The following is a 17,814-nucleotide window of genomic DNA, read 5'->3' on the forward strand; positions in this document are numbered from 1 at the left end:
AAAACCAAGCGGGGGCTCCCCCGCCGCCTCGGAAGCCTCCCGAGCCGAGGGCTGCTCGCTCTGGGAGGGCTGCCTCCAGCAGGACGGATGCAAATGAGTCTCTGCTCCCGGCTCCTGACACTTAGGCGAGCAGACGCTTCCGAGGGGCTGAATCAAACATCACGTCCCTCCGGGCGAGCCCTGAGTCCCCCGGAGACGCACAGGGGAACGCGGACAGGGTTCGCCTACTGAAATCGAGGCAGCGGGCTGAGCCTTGAGTCCTGGAGCAAGGTCTTTCTCCTGGTGGCTCACCTTCATCCTAGTCGCGAGGCAGGCGTTCTGTGGCCGATAAAGGGCGTTTTCAGCCTTGCCTTTCAAGGCTGCCCACTTAGCAAGTCGCAGCTTCCACACTTTGGGGAGAGCCAGAAGTTCAGCGAGAAAAGGGAGCGAAACGACAGATGAGCCCCCTGCTCCGATGAGCAGCTCTGTTTCTCGCAGCCCCCTGCCTTTTCGTTTTGGCTCATTACAGCACCCTGAAAGCTTCTCTTCTGTGCTTCAGAATAGTCTTTTCAAAACGCCTCTTTACCGGGAGAAGTGTTATTCGTGGCATGGGGGATGGGTATCTTCCGGAGCGGTAGTCCATTATTGCTTACTGCCCCTCTCCGGGTCTAGAAATGTTCCTCGTTTAGAAGGAAAGCCGAGGCTTTTTACAGCCGCGGGTGAAAATGGACACTGTTACCTATTTTCGCTTTGGTCTGAGTTTCCATTAAGTAGGGAACCTGCTCTGAAGGTTTAGAAAGGAAAGTGCAGTATCAAGTATGTTACCCAGCACATCACTGTATCTTGGTGCTGTTTTCTTTGTGTGTTTCTCTGCTACCTCTTCCCCCAAAGGAAACGTCCATCAAGATGCATACAGTGGAAACAGTGTGTCAAGGGCATAGACAGGAGCGGACATCAAACACACGAAGGTTTAACCAACGCCCTAGGTCAGGGGGCAAAAAGAGGGAGGGGAAAAAATTATTCATATTTTTGTTATCAGAGGAGTTTGCAGCAGAACTGTGAGTTACTTCTCATACCTGGGATATTTTTTAATGTTCATTGTGCCAAGAGCTTGATTTGGGCTTTTGATTTCACAAAGTGGGAAGGGTATTTACACTGAAGATATTTCTACATTTTATGTCACACCGTCAAGAAAAGAAGAGCTTTCCACATTGACTCAACTCTGCAGAGTTCACATATCCCGACAGTAGGCTCCCCAGGTTTGTAGGGCTTATTACGTGGCTGTTTTTTCCCCATCCTTTTTCTTATTTGTGCCTGTTGATCATATAAGCCAATGAGAGAGTAAACTTGTATAAAAATGAGAATACAGGCAACATACACACTTTCGGGGGGACTCCAAACCAAATACGGTCATAGAAAAATGAGGCATGTCCTTATCCGTGGCCTTTTTTTTTTTTTTTGAGAAATGGAAAATAAAGCCAGAAATGCGCTATTTACAAAATCTAACTGAGGTGAACTGACACCCAGCTATTTAAGGAGTGTGTTCAAATAGGCACATGTAAAGAGCCGGCCACTTACGAATTCAGAGCAAATAAAACCACATAGGTCAGGCTTATGAAAGTGTCAGCTCAAAGCAAATGAGGATATTTCCATTGGGGCACCTCTGGGAGGGAGCTGTTCAAAGCAGTGAATGTACTTATAAAAACACCTCACACGTTGCGCTGTGCTCTGCGCTTACAAAGTGCTTTCCCCACACGGAGCACCTCTCCTCTGCTGATTCTGAGCAGCTCCCGGGAAGGAGACAGAGTGTGTTTCCCCGCTTCCAATGTGGATAAAGAAATAAGAGGAGAATTTAAATGCCTGGCTCAAGCATCATACATACCGAAGAAACAGAGGGAGACGGGAAAAGTCTTAGAGAATAAACGTGACTCTATTTATTTCCCCCCTGGTTTGGTAGGACAATCAAGCCAATATTTCCTATATACTCAACGTAACCAGTAATTCATTTCTTCTTCCTCATTCGTGACGTGTAGGATTTCCATCCACGGGAAGAGCTTATACCCGAAGAAGTACTCAGCACAGGGTAAGGAGGAAAATGTGCAAACTCTACGATCTGCTCATTATAATTCTAAATGGAACCAAAGGAAATACACAGAGAGGTCGGCAAAGAGTTATTGTCAAGAATATTCACTGAGTGCGATCTATATTGGGGAAAAACTGGGAAAGACCAAAAGGCCCCCCAGAAGGAATGGTTAAGTGAATCATAGGCTTGTTTTGTGTTAGGATATCATAGATAAAAGTGGGAAGTTATATTTTCACACAATGATCCATGATGTGGGAAAATGGACAAGATGCAGAGTTAGGTGAAAATATTGCAAGTTATGAAATTGTATGTAGGGCATCAGTGGTGAAACCATAGAGTTGCCTTGGGGACTTGCATGAAGAGGGGGCTGACTCTGCCTGCGTCCAGAGCTCCTGATTCAGTAGGCCTGCGGTGGGAACCCAGAATGTGCACTTCTGCCAAGTTCCAAGCTGATGCTCTTGCCACTGGTCCAGGGGCTCCACTGAATTAAACAATTATGTGTTTAGAGGGCTGACAAGGACATCTTTGCTTATGGGGCAGAGCTTGTCAACACCGGCTGGCGTTCGGACTCCATGGGGAACTTTTAAAAAATGTCAGTGTCCGGTGGGCGCACGAAGTGGTCCAGCCACTGTCAAAAACAGTTGGGCGTTTCCTCGATGAAAAATGGAATTAGCGCACGACCCTACAGTTCCTCCCCTAGTCACGTATCCAGAAGAACTGAAAACAGGTGCTCAAACAGATGTACACGAACAGGGCAACTCAGAGTCAGCAAAGGTGAAAACAGCCCGATTGTCTATCAACAGTTTAAGAGATCAGGAAAATGTGGTCTGTGTGTCCAGTGGAACAGTACTCACTGTAAAGGGGTGACACAGGCTACAGCGTGGACAAACCGTGAGAATATTAGGCTAAGGGAAAGAAGCTAGACACAGAAGACCATATTGTGTATCATTCTCCTTATAGGAAATGTTCAGAATAGGCAAGTCCTTCGAGACAGAAAGCAGATGCTAGCGGCTGAGGGCAGGGGGAATGGAGAGGGACTGCTTAATCTTACAGGATTTCTTTGGGGTGATGAAAATGTTCAGAAACGTCTTAGTGGTGGTGGTTGTACTGCCTTGTGAATGTACTGGAAGCTACTGGATAGTACGTTCGAAGGTGGTTAATTTTATGTTATGTGAATTTTATCTCACTTTTAAAAGAATGTCCAGGCAGCAGCGTAGAGCTTCTGATTTCACGGTTCTGGGAGGAGCCTTTTTTTGAAAGCTTCCCGGTTGATGCCAAGGCGCAGCTGGGATTGACTGAAAACCACTGGCTGGGTGGGAATTCCAACAGCAGTAACTCAGGTAGCCTTGAAGGGGGTGAGTGGAGCTTCAGAAGATGAAGGGGCAGCTTCAGCAGGTGGACTCTGTCCCTTTGCTACCCAATGTCTGTATCCCAGCAGTATCCCCCCGCCTGGGAGCTTGTCAGAAATGTAGACCCGCCGGCGCCTCCCCAGACCTCCCGAGTCACAGTCTGACTTCTGGCAAGATCCGCCTGGTTTACTACCCGCTGACGCTCCAGGAGCACGGGAGCGATTGCACGGCCTCTCCAGTGTCGCGTTTCATGCGAAGAGTTATGATTCCTTCTCCCGAGACACAGGGTTTCTATCGTCCTAGGGGTTTTAGAAACGCTGCTTGTAAGAAAGTGGATGAAATTCATATCCTGGGGTATCTCTGCGTCTTCGAGAACCTCCCGCATCTGACTACTCTCCGTGAGCGTTGCACGGTTTGATGTGTATTCCCGTCCCAAACTATTTGGAAAGTGGGACTCCTTTCAAAGGACCACTTTCCGACGCTGACGGATGCTCATCCTTTTCTATAAGGATAATGGCAGAATTGCTGCTTCAGGACAATTTTGAATCTTTTGGACCTGCTCCATCCAGTAGAACTTCAGAAACCACCTTGAATGTTGTAGAACTCCCAGAGGGACCCTATCTTTCAGTATCCAAAGACACTGAGCGAGAAGCGGTAGATAGAAATGACCACAGACTTCACCGAAATGTGCCGCTTTAAGACAAGAGGGGATGTGGAAGTTGGGGGGGGGAGGGGCAGGATTCCTCTACATCGTGGCTTTTCTCATCCTAAGCCAGGAAGACTCCTGTGAAATTTCAGCCCACAGTCAAGCTAAACCGGAAAGGTGAGATTGTCTAGACACACTGGGCATGTACCTGCAAAATTCTCCGCCTTCCACTCATCTCCAGCACCATGGACTTGTCTATCAAATATCCCCAGGTTACAATTGGCCCAACGAATGCCTAAGAAAAAGCTTAATATGCGTCTTTCAAATCCATGCTGAGATGACTCAGTTTCTGCAAGATAATAAATCTACCCAGACAGGAAAGAAAGCTCATGAACTTGTGGACAAAAACGTCAACAGCCCCCTTTGTCCTATCGACAGACCATTTTCCTCTCTGTAGTTCTCTGAATATCTGATAAGTCATACTCAAATTTGTTTTTCTGGCAATGGCTGGAAAGAGCAATGCACTTTTTAACCTGATGCAATGCATTCAAGAAGGTGTGTGGATGCGGACCTCAGAGGGCAAAGATGAGATTGGTTCCAATATTGAAGTGATGGAAAATGATTTTCCTGTGCTGCGTGTCAATCTTTTAATATTAGTTCATAGATGGGATGATGAGTCTATCTGTAGCCCTTTAAACCCAAGCTGCCCCTTAGCTTTCACTTCTGCTCAAGATTTCATGAATCGATGACAATAAGCATTGTAGAAAAATGAGGACAGTAGTTTTTTTCCATTTTAATATAGTCAAAAGAATATCCTGGGCTTCCCTGGTGGTGCAGTGGTTGAGAGTCAGCCTGCCGATGCAGGGGACACGGGTTCGTGCCCCGGTCCGGGAAGATCCCACATGCCGCGGAGCGGCTGGGCCCGTGAGCCATGGCTGCTGAGCCTGCGCGTCCGGAGCCTGTGCTCCGCAACGGGAGAGGCCACAACAGTGAGAGGCCCGCGTACCGCAAAAAAAAAAGAAGAAGAAGAATATCCAGCCCAGGCCCACATTTCTGAGCTCAGTTAGTTTCCAGAGATTTAACGGTTCCATAAAACAAGTGATTCGCAAACAGTTTGAAGCAACGAGTGAGCAGAAGCAAATACAATGAGGTGAAATGATGCTCATTGCTATTAGCCTGCAGGCATTGAGGAAAATGTCTTTTAAAAAAAGCCTTTCTAGTGAGAAAATTAACATCTGCTTATTTATTTATTTCCTGGATAGAGGACATATGTGAAGGCATCTTCTCTTCAACATGCCTTTGGTTCTGTGTTCCTAGGCACATGCACAATTTCTCTGTTGAGCTTTCGCAGGGAGCTGCAAACTCTAACCTATGGGCCAAATGCAGGCCCCATCTGATTTTGAAAACTTCTTTTGGACCACGGCCATGCTCGTTCATTTCCGTACTGTCTACGGCTGCTTTCACACGGCACAGCAGTTGCGCAGTTCTGGCCCTTAACAGAACACTTCTGCATGTGAAGTTATTTCTGCATGCACCTCATGATAGGGAGAGTTAAAATATCAACACTTAAAAAGAAAAGACAAAAACCTATATCCACCTATGATGGATTAACATTATTTCTGGATGTGTCTGTGAAGGTACATCCAGATGAGACCAGCATTGAATCGGTACACGGGACAAAGCAGGTGGTCCTCCTCAGGGTGGGTGGGCATCAACCTATCTGCCGCGGACCTGAAAAGAACAAAAAATGGAGGATTGTTGAATTCCCTCTCAGTCTCTCTGGCTGACTGCTAGCTGGGACACTGGTGTCCTGTCCTTGGACGGAGAAGGACACCATTGCTACCCTGGTTCTCAGGCCTCCACACTCAGACTGAGGCCCTTCCTGGGCCTCTGGCTTGCAGAGGGCAGGTGTTGGGACGTCTCAACCTCCATAACTGTGTCAGCCAATTCCTTATATAAATGATCTTCAGATAAATAGATAGAAAGATAGATCTACACATAGATACATATCTCCCATTGGTTTTGTTTCTTTCTGTGGAGCACCCTGGCTAATACAAACAGGAATCCATTAAGTTTTCTTAACTCTTGTTGCCCAGTTCTACAAACTTTCGTTGAGGACCAACTCTGTGGATGGTGGGGTGAAGATTAGAAAGACAAAGGAAACAACTCTTGCCCTTAAGATGGTCTAATGGGTGAGATGCAAAAGACTATGAACTTAAGTGGAGAGTCAGACATGCCTTGAGAGGGATATTCACGAAGTGTCTACTTTGGATGATGGATCAAAGAGGTATAAAACCCATAACAGAATAGGGTTGCACAAGGTTTCATCAAGAAGATGTATTTCTGGTAGTCTTCAGAAATGCAATGTGTGAAAAGGAAAGGGCATTCCAGGGTGCAGGACTGAAGGTGGCCAGTGCAGGTGGTGTCGAAGTATCCCAGACAAATGGGTTTCTGGAGCAGAGCAAAAGTGTACCACTTCTGAGTGGCACGTTTCCAAGGGGGACCTCCTCAGGTGTCCTCTGTGACGGTTCAGTGCCCCAAGGCTCTGAGCCTGGGATACACAGAAGAGAGGAGTGGGAAATAAGGCAGATGGGACTGAGCTGGGATGGGGGCAGGTGCGACTTCCTGGGTGGAAAAATTTCGGACGGCAAAGCAACAAACTATGTAGAGTGATTTAACTCTTGCATGTGTTAGTGGGCTGGATTGGAAGAGGCAAAGCCTTACTCTGTTGGGGAAGTCTTCCATCCCTTGATGATTTTTGTCATCAGACAATGGGGTGTCACCATCTTTTTCTCATCATGTGACACCTAATGGGAGAAATTTGCTTTCAGGTATAGGTCTTCTGTTCATACCCACCAAGCAGCCTGACACTGCGTGTCGTCTGACCAGGTTCTGAATGATTTAGGAGTTGACATTCTGTTCCCTTTTTTTTTTTTTTTTATTTATGGCTGTGTTGGGTCTTCGTTTCTGCGCCAGGGCTTTCTCTAGTTGCATGAAGCAGGGGCCACTCTTCATCGCGGTGCACAGGCCTCTCACTATCGCGGCCTCTCTTGTTGCGGAGCACAGGCTCCAGACGCGCAGGCTCAGTAGTTGTGGCTCACGGGCCTAGTTGCTCCGCGGCATGTGGGATCCTCCCAGACCAGGGCTCGAACCCGTGTCCCCTGCATCGGCAGGCGGACTCTCAACCGCTGCGCCACCAGGGAAGCCCGACATTCTGTTCTTGATGCAGATGGACGCAGCATGCATCAGTGGTGGCATGAAATATCGCTGGAGGGATGCAGCCCCACCTGAAAGTTGGCAGCCTGTCCGTCGTCGTCTTTCTTCTTTGCCGATCACAGGACAAAGGCGTTTCTTATAGCCTTAAATTAACTCACGTGGTGAACCGTGCCAGTGATATGTGTCGACCCCAATAGGTACCGAGAGGTAAGACGTGGATCCATCGCGAAGCCCTGAAAACAAACGTGGCGCACCTGCCGCCATCCTTACCTACCTGTGTGGTCTTGGCAAGTCACCTCACCACTCTGGGCCTCTGGTTTCTAAACTCCAAAACAAGGGGGCAGCAAACTTTTTCTATAATAGGCCAGATGGTAAATGTGTTTGGCTTTTCGGGCCATACAGTCTCTGCTGCATCAACTCAGCTCTGCCTTTGTGGAGACCATAGGTCAGTGAATAGGTGTGGCCAGATTTGGACTAGATCTCTGGACTAGATCTCTCCCAGCCCTTATTAACATCTTGTGATGGCAGATGAACTTATCTACAAAACAGGAACAGACTCCCAGACATAGAGAACAGACTTGTTGCCAAGGGGGAGGGGGGTGGGGGAGGGGTGTACTGGGAGTTTGGGATGAGCAGATGCAAACTGTTACATATAGAATGGATACCCAACAAGGTCCTACTATATAGCACAGGGAACTATATTCAATATCCCGTGATAAACCATAATGGAAAGGAATATAAGAAAAGAATGTGTATATATGTATAACTGAATCACTTTGCTGAACAGCAGAAATTAACACAACATTGTTAATCAACTATACTTCAATAAAATTTACAAAATGAATGAATATCTTGTGATGGGAAGGCAAGGAGAAATTCAGAATTTTCTTGAGCTTTTCATTTCTCATGGGAGAGAGCTCCCTTTGGTCAAGGTAAAAATTTGGCATGGGGGAAACATACAAAATTAAAAGAGAACCCATACAATGGGAAGGAATCGGATTCAGTCACCCCATTCACCTGTGCTTTAAGCTTGTCATTCCCAAGGCAGACTTTGGAAAGGCTTTGGAGATCATTTGCAGGACAGGCTGTGCTTCCAACATGTCTTCCTTTTGGATCACCTGGGCTCCATGGGGGCACATGGATCCCAGCAAGTGACTGGAGACTGTTGCTTCCCATCATTGTTTGCTTGCCACCAAAATTGCTATTTATTTAAGAAGGACTGAGAACCCAGCTGCCGGGCTTCCCTGGAATCCTATCCGACAGACTCAACGAGCCTGTGATTTTTCTATAAAGCAGCTCTCTGAGCAGCGAGAAGATGCTGCAGTGATTACACACCTCTGCAGTTCCCTCAAATACGGGAAAACGTAGACAATGCAAAAGACAGACTCAAAACACAAGCTATCAGATGAAGCCTTCCTGACAGCATAAACAAGAAGCAAGCAAGAAAAGGGGAAGAAAATCATCCTGATTTTTGTTTGTCTGTTTGAACCACGGAATTGAAATGGAGGCCCCTGACACCCTGCCTTGTTGCCGTGGGTGTCTCAGTGATGAACAGTCACGGGCTCCCTCCCGCCCACCCCCGTGGATTCATGAGGGGCCAGACAGGAATTGCAGAACCGCCACGTGGTGTGACCTTACCTGTTAAGCTTGTCCTGCCTTCCCTGCCGAAGGTGAGGAGGGCCGTCAGCACGCGGCCGACTGTTTCTCCCACACCTTAATGAGAAAAATTGACCTGCTTACTCTCCAGCTGTCTCCTGTGTGTCTAATCCTAGTAATTTCTGCAAAACTGCCCCCTCCTTACATGTTGAAATCAAGCAGAAGCCCACAAGGATGGCGTATCTTGGGCAGACGACACGGAATCGGGTTGGAGGAGTGACAGGCTTGTTGGGAAGACCAGTGAGCTTCCACGCACCGGCTTCAAGACCCATCCTGAGGACGGCACACATGATTCACCTGGCACCCCACGCTCTGTGCTGGTCACCCGCGCCCCTTCCCCCTGCACACACAAGCGTAGTACTTCAGGCTTCTGTGTTTTGCTCTTAATGCAGTGCAGCCTGTGCTGATTTCTACAGGGTAGCCATTTATCTGGAGCAAGAATAAACATTGCAAATAAAACCCACTGCTTTCCTGTGATGAGCTAGTTTTCTGTACATAAAACTGGTATAATAATGATCTGCCCTTGTGAACTTCCTGTTGAAAAATTATTTACTTTTCGAATATGCATGTGTGTTGGTTAAAGGGAATGCTGTCTATTGGGACGGAAAAAAAAAAAACAAAACAAAAAACCTGAAGAAAAACCAGGATTTCAGATCAACTCCAGCAATCTGGATACGTGGTGAATTTTCTGTGATTTCTGGATCTTGCCATTTTTATTTCAAAAATAATTCTTACAGGTCGTAATAGCCAGTATCAATGTTCTCAACACTAGGAAGTTATCTATATTTACTTAATTTCCCCTGCAGCCTTAAGGCAGAAATCATCATTACTACCATTTTGGGGAAGGTACTCAAGACAACACAACCAGTAAGTGGAGAGACCTTTGGAACCAGGCAGAGTGGCTTCAAGGCCCTGTTCTTAAACCCCGTATCACGTTGCATAGAACCTAGGTTTCTCCACCTCGGCACGACTGACATTTGGGGCCCGATGACCCTCTGATGTGGGGCGTCCTTTGCACTGTGTGGTGTGGAACAGCATCCCTGGTCTCCACCCCCCCCACGCCAGGAGCACTTGTCCCCCCAGTCGTGACAACCGGCAATGTCTCCAGACACAGCCAGTTATCTCCTGGAGTGGGAGGGGGAAACAGGAGTGCAGCATGGCCCATTTTCGAACCACTAATTTAGGATATGCTTCTTTGAAATCAGAGGGTTATAAACCGAGATGCGTCCAGGGGCCAGGCAGATCCCATACAGAAGGGACCGGGCTCATTGTAACGAGAATTTCAGTTCTGCCTAGTTACCGTGCAGCATGGAGAAAGAGAGAGTGCGAACAACACTACCTGCAGGGGTTATCTTTGGCCCATGGGTTGCCGTTTTGTGATTCCAGGAACTAAAGCAGGGTTTCTTCACCTTGGCACTACTGAAATTTGGGACCGGGTGGGTCTTTGTGTTGGCCTGGGTGGGTGGGCAGGGGAGCTGTTCTGTGTACTGTAGAATATTTAGCTGCAGCCGTGGTCTCAACCACCCCCTCACAGTTCTGACAACACAAAACAGGTCCAAACCCTGCCCAGTGTCCCCAGAGAGGACAAAATTGCCCGGACGGAGAACCCCCTGGGATGAACCACATGAAACGGCCAACACTTAGTTATTTCTGATGTGCAGAAGTGCAGATTTCATGTGGTCCCATCTCATACTCTCAACAGTGCCCTAAGCTTGCCTGATAGGTTAGTTTCTCAGGTGGGATGGAGCGGGGACAGGTCCCATATAAGGGGAAGTGGACACGTGGGAAACCTGTTCAAACCCAGAAACTCCGGTGAGTGCAGCGCTCTCCAAGGCAACCCTGATTCTGGCCAGACTAAAATGAGGACCACCTGGTTTATGGACTTTGCCATCACGGGGTTTCGAAGCACATGTACAGAAGAACCGTCCACAGAGAAGCGTGAAGGTGGACCTTGATGGGGCCTCAAAGCAGTTTCTTAAAGGCTTAAACCGACAGAACTTGAACCGCCTTTTCCCCTCCCCACCACGATGTCCACTCCATCATGAAAGAGATCTTCAAGCACATGTGACTCTCTCATTCCTGATGCACCTCTGGATTGGGCTGTGGGCGCTGGTTCCGAGTCCATCTGTGCTTCGTGGCCGAGCGTGAAATGACCGTGGGTTGTGTTCCAGTGTGGACAAAGGGCACCTGTGACTAAGGGTGAAGGTCATTGTCCTAAGTCCTCATTAGGACCAAGGTGAGCCCATTAAAATGCATCGTTATTCCCATCCAGCCGTGCAGTCCACATTCAGCACCGACTAATGAGGAAAATAAAACAGAAAGCGGTTCCCCTTTCTGTTTCTGTGAGGTCTTCCTTCAGGACAATGCGGGGCCTCGTTAATGAGCTCATTCCATAATAAAGCGAAGATACGGACAAATGTCAGCGTGCCTCTGGAGCAGCGCTTTCGCCGGCAGATGCATGTCACACAGTAATGGCACTGATTTGCGCTTGTTAACAATGAACCCACACGTGTCCCTGTTGACCGGATTCTTTATGTGACATTAGCCTGGCTACGCTAAATAACGACCCCACAGCCTTGCGATGCTGGGCCGTGTGAGTACGGTTTCCTAGTTTTAAATGTAACCTCGTTATGGAAAATAAAGTCAGTGAAGAAAAAGTCTCACACTCCTGATAAAGGTTTGATGTATTGTTACAGTTTTTAAAGCAATATATACCATCTAAGTGAACATAACTTGCACGTTCTTCCATCTCATTAAAGGCTCTTTTGTTGCTAAGTTGACAGTAGCTTTATTCTTTTTATTTTAATTATAAACATCTTATTTTGACACAGTTATAGACCTAGCATTGTAAGAAATGAAAGAGACATCACATGTACGATGGACCCAGTTTCCTGCAATAGTATAATTTTGCAAACCTGTGGTACACCGGGCAGTTGATAGAATCAAGATGTTCGATATTTCCATCACCACAGGGCTGCCTCATGTTATCCTTTGATACCCACACCTACTCCCCTCCTGCCCCCACCCTCTCCTTAACCCCTGGAAACCACTAATTTAGTCTCCATTTCTTCAGTACTGTCATTTAAGGAATATTATGTAGATAGAATCATGACCTTCGGAATTGGCTTTTTTTCATTCAGCATATAATTCTCTGGATATTCGTCAGGTTGTCCTGTGTATCAGTAATTTGCTGTCTTTTTAGTTCTGAATGCTATTCCAAATTTGTGTCCATTCACCCACTGAAGTAAATCGAACTTGTTTCTCTTTTTGATTATGACAGATAGAGCTGCTTTAAACATTTGTGTATAGATTTTTATGCGAACATGAGTCTTCATTTCTCTGGGATAAATGCCCAGGAGTGAAATTGCTAGGTTCTATGTTAGTTCCATGGTCAATTATTTAAGAAACTGTCACACTGTTTTCCAGAGTGGCTTTACAATTTTATATCCACACCGGCAATGTGTGAGGGATTCATTTTCTCTGCATCATCGCCAGCATTTGCTCTGGTCAATATTTTTTTTTTTTTTAATATTTTTTTTTTTATTTTACCCATTTTGATAGGCGTAGAGGGATAGCTCATTGTAGTTTTAATTTGCAATTTCTCTAATAGCTAATAATGTTGAACATCTTTTCATATTCTTATTTGCCACCTGTATGTCTTCTTCAGTGAAATGTCTCTTTATGTCTTTTGTCCATATTCTAACTGGACTGTGCTTTTTCACTGTTGTGTTTTGAAGGTTCTTTGTATATTCTAGACACAAGTTTTTTGTCAGGTATATGGTTTGCAAGTATTTTCTCCCACTCTATAGTTTGTTTTTTCATCCTCCTAACAGAGCCAGTGTTTTAAATTTTGATGAAGATCAATTATTTATTATATGAATTATGCTTTTGGTGTCAGGTCTTAGAACGGTTTTATTTCTTCCTTTCTGATCTATATGTCTTTTATTTTCTTACTGCGCTGACTTGAACTTCCAGCACTTTGTTGAATAAAAGTTGTGAACCTGGGCATCTTTGCCTTCTTCCCTGTTTTAGGTGAAAACATTCAGCTTTTCACCTTTATGTGTACGGTCAGCAGAAAGTAGTTATGGCTTCTCTTTATACAGTTGAAAATGTTTCCCTCTATGTCTACTTTTTTCCGAGTATTTTTTTTTTTAAGGCCTCATCAGCTTTTAAGGCAAAACTGCATCCACAATCATTCTAGAAAGGGCAGGTTCCTCAAATTCAACATGTAGTCAGAGAAGGGAATCCAGGAAAATGAGGGAGTGCGAAGCTCTCTTCCGAAGCCCAGCCACGTGACAAAGCCAGAGGCATCTCCAAAGCCACAGATGTACCAGCAAACCAGGTGAAGAAGGCTGCTGCAGCTTGAAAACGCAGCTTCACCACCTTAATACCTGGGTCCTCCGAGAGCTGTCTGTGTGATAGATGACACTGCCTTCGGTTTCTGGCAATGAGGGAGATACCAATTCCTCCTCAAATTCATTGGAACTAAAAGATCCTGAATGGTTTCTCTGCCTTGTCTTTCCCATCATGGCAGCATTTGTGACCATGACGTGTCTCAAAGAGTCGTTAAGGTAACGATTCAACAAGCTGCTCTTGTATTTTGGGGGCGACACGTAGTCCTCATTGGCCCGTGACTCTGGCCTCACTCCAGCTTTTATGACTGAGCTCTCACTTTTAATCACAGGATGGTGGACTGGATTATTATAGCCTTCTTCATTCATGGGGTTTCGTGGAGGATTTTCTCCATCTTCAGAACATGAGTCATCACTGCTTACACTCAGCCGCTCAGCGTTTCCTTGAACATACTTATTGTACAACTTTATTCTTAAGGCCCAGCTTAAATCTGGCTGTCGAACAGTATTCTTAGGCTGGCGTCTTGCATTAGCAAACCAATTTGACACCTGCACTAGCGTCATCTGCGAGCCGAGCGCCAGGAGAATCTTCTCCGTCTTCGTGGGGTCCGGGTTGTCGCGGTGCTCGTACAGCCACTGCTTGAGGGGCCGCGCCATGTCCTGCAGGGCCTGCCGCTTGTGCCTCACCTTCCCGCCGTTCTGCCGGGCCCCGGTCCTGCGGTGTCTCAGGCCCAGGTTGTCCTTGAGGGGCGCGCCGTCCGTAATGCCCACCTCGGGGAGAGCATGCGTACTGTCCAGGATGCCACCGTAGGGCCTGCCGCCCCACTCCCGCTCCGGAGCCCCGTGGTCCTCAAAGAGCGTGGCGCTGCTGAGCTTGTTGAAGATGATGGTGTTCATGGCGTGCGCAGGCAGGGCCGCACGACGCGGCCGCAGCGCCTTGGGACCGGGCCGCCGGGAGCTCCGCAGGGCTCGGGTTCCTCCTCTTAGCCCCGGCCACCCAGCCCCCAAAGAATCTCAGCCTTTTCAGAGTATTTAACATGAATGGATATCAATCTTTGCCTTTTAATTGGAATATTTAGACCATTTACATTTTATATAATTTTTTATATGTTAGGGCTAAATTATGCTACCTTTTTGTTACCTCTGTTTTTCATTTTTCTATATTATTTTTTCTGCCTTCCCGTGGGTTGCTTGAATGTTATTTTGGAATCCCATTTTGGTTTATCTATAGCGTTTTTAGAGTATCTCGCTATGTAATTTTTCAGTGGTTTTTCCAGGTATTATATTATAAATTCATAACTATCACAGTATACTGATGTCACCATTTACCAGTTTTAGTGAACTGTAGAAGTCTTATCTCTCTTTACCTTCACCCATTTATATTATAATTATATTGTGCATTTTTTCATCAAACACTTAGAACCACATGAGACAATGTTCTGATTTTTGCTTCAACCCTCAAGTGTAATTTAGAAAACTCAAAAGGAGAAGATGAGCATCCAAATTTTTGCATATTGTTGTTTTTCCTCCGTGATGTTCCAGTACTTCTTCTTTTATCATTTCCCTTCTATTTAGAAAATTTCTTTAGCACTTTAGTGTAGGCTTGCTGTGGATGTATTCTCTTAGATATTCTTCCTCTGAGAATGTCTTAATTTCCCTTTCATTCCTGAAGGATTTTTCAGCATCCAAAAGATATTGTGCCACTTCCAAGTGGTCTCCATGGCTTCTGATGAGAAATCTGCTGTCTTTGAATTTTTCCCCCTGTAGGTAAGGTGTTGTTTTTTGTGGCTGCTTTCAAGATTTTTCTTTGTGTTTGGCTTTCAGGAGTTTATTAAGATGTATCTTGGCATGGATTTTGGGGGGGTTATCCTCTTTGGTATTCATTCAGCTTCTTGAATTTGTAGGTTTACATCTCTTGTCAAACTAGAGAAGCTTTCGGCCGTTATTTCTTCAAGGTTTTTTCAGCCTCACCCTCTGTCTCTTGTCCTTCAGGGACTGTGTCCATTATGTTGTCTCTAATTGGGAGATACAGCTCACAGAGTATGCACAAAGAGGGATTCTGGTATCTCTTGGCTACATCTGTGTGAATCTTCTATGTTCCTTATACATAAAATATTTTGCTATCTGACCTTAGTTTTCTCTTACTAATTCTTTAAAGCTTTCACAGATTGGATCACTTACTAATTATTTCAGATCACTTTTGGGCAAAAAACTTACAAGGTCCTAAAAATATCCATTAAGGATTTTTATTGTCATATAAATCTGCAATATATTTGGGAAAAATGGGCATAATTAAAATGTTTATATTTTAAATCCTGGAACATGCTCTTTTGTCTGTTTCTACAAGTCTAATTTTATATTCCTTAGTAAAGTTTTATGATTTTCTAGATAGCTTTTACTTATTTCTTATTAAGTTTATTTCTAGATTTTGTTTGTGTGTTTTGCTGTTGGGGTGGGGCCTTTTCAGGTAATATCTTAAAATTAGTTTGTTTTTTTTTTATACATAGGAAAACTTGTTTTTTTTGTTATTTATATTGTATTTAGCCATTTTATGGAATCTGTAATTAATGCTAGTTGTTTTTCAATAGTATTTAGTCTCTTTTAGAATATTTCTCATACATTTCCTGCTTCCTGCCACAGATTCCCAAATTTTCAGCACAAAACAGATTAAAGCATATTCTGAAAGACAGGTAATAAACACAGTTGCCCATGGTCAATAATTTTGGCAAAAGCCTCATTTTAATTCCTCACTTGCTGATTCACAATTCACCATATCATATTAAAGGCTTTGGGAAGTCTTGCTTTAAACAGCCTTGTTTAACCCTGCTTAATCCGATGATTTCCATTTACAAGTCACACACATCAAAAACCCACTGAAAATGCATAGAAATCCTGCATAAATTGAATTTAGAAGAGAAGCATCTATTATCTTAAAATATAGAAAGGTCTCTCAAATCCATACAAAAACAGTGAACTCCCCGTTAGAAAAATGGGCAACTAACGGGAATAAGACCAATGGCTGATACACTATTTCCCCCCCGTGAAATTAACACCCCAAACCATGATGGTATCCAGCCTTGCCTTTGTTTCAGACGCTCTGTGGATAGAGTGGAAACGTCTGCTGTGCACTGAAATTTGAATTCTTTATAATTGCTTATAATTCTAGCCGCCCAGCCCACGATGGGGAACCATCTGCCTTGCATTCTGCTCCGTGAGCAGTTCGCCTCATCAGTCTGTCTGTTCCGTTGCCGTAGCAGGGATCTCTCTGTGGTTACTGCCCTACTTTCTGATGCCTGCGTCGTTTGACTGCCTGTTTTACTGGCCAAAGTGTCTGTTGTGTGTAAAGATGAAAGTTTTGCTGCACTCCGTGTGCGTGCAACAGGTGGATGGGGATCATTTTCTAGCTACCAACTACCAGCAACAGGAGAAAGCGTTGAAAGGATTCTAGAGAGAGGAAGACACCAGCCAATAATTTCCTAGTTCTGCAGTGGTTGGAGATGATAAACCTCCACGTAAGGAAACACCATGCTGCCAGTTCAGAGCTGCCGTTTCTTGTAAGCATCCTTGGCATGAAACAGGATGTACTCTCTCTGCCTTTCTGGAGGACAGTACATCAAGAGGTATAAAAATATCCATGACCTTTGATCCATAATGAATTACCCAGAAAAATATTCAGAGACGTCCACCATAATTTAAGTCAAGAAAATTCACAACAGTGTTCCCTGAAATAGCAAGGAAAAATTCCACAGTGCTCAATAATAAGGAACATTTCATTACAAAAGATGTAAATATGATAAAACATATGAATTACGATATATGCAGAGGTTATGTAATTATGTAGCTCAGGGGTCAGTGAACCTTTTCTGTAAGAAGCCAAATAGTAAATACTTCAGGCTTTAAGGATCGTACAGTCTCCATCACAGTTACTCAACTGCCCTTATGGGGCAAAAGCCATCATAGTCAACGTGGAAAGGGATGGGCAGGCCGTGTTCCAATACAATTTCATTTATAGACACTGAAATCTGAATTTCTTATCCTTTTCATGTGTTGTGAAATATCATTTTTATTTTTTCAGCTATTTAATTTCAAGGTAAAAACCACTCTTAGCTTGTGAACTGCACAAAAAACATGCTGGTCAATATTCCCTTGGGTTTCAGTTTGTTCTCCCCTTAAATAAAATCATGTTTTCAAATGCAATTTTACATGAGAAAACACTCACAACATAATATCAATTGGAAAACAGGTAGGATCTAAAACCATTTTTAGAATAATAAAAAGGACTTGAAAGAAATACCCAAAAATATTAAAATGCTTTTCTCTGTAGGGTGGCCTTTGAATGATTTTTATTCCCTTTGTACGCCTTTCTGTATTTGCTAAATGCTTTAAAATGAGTGAGCATTATTCTTGTAATAAGTAACGTTACTTTGAAAAATGTTCTTCTAAAAATTATTCTCAAGCTGGTTCTTTCTCCTGGCATTTTAAGGATTCATTTTCCATATTTTGAAATTTATTTCCTTTCTCCATCATTTGTTT

At 44.7% G+C, this 17,814-nt stretch overlaps 1 protein-coding gene across 1 annotated transcript; it reads right to left on the reverse strand.

Annotated features, from left to right (window-relative positions):
• Positions 1-13,305: 13,305 nt before the first annotated feature.
• Positions 13,306-14,178, reverse strand: LOC132514001 (homeobox protein Mohawk-like). Its single transcript, XM_060138636.1, has one exon. The coding sequence runs from the start codon at positions 14,176-14,178 to the stop codon at positions 13,306-13,308; it is 873 nt and encodes a 290-aa protein (XP_059994619.1).
• Between the last annotated feature and the right edge of the window lie 3,636 nt (positions 14,179-17,814).

Source organism: Lagenorhynchus albirostris, chromosome X, assembly GCF_949774975.1.
Source record: "Lagenorhynchus albirostris chromosome X, mLagAlb1.1, whole genome shotgun sequence".
Taxonomy (NCBI): Eukaryota; Metazoa; Chordata; class Mammalia; order Artiodactyla; family Delphinidae; genus Lagenorhynchus; species Lagenorhynchus albirostris.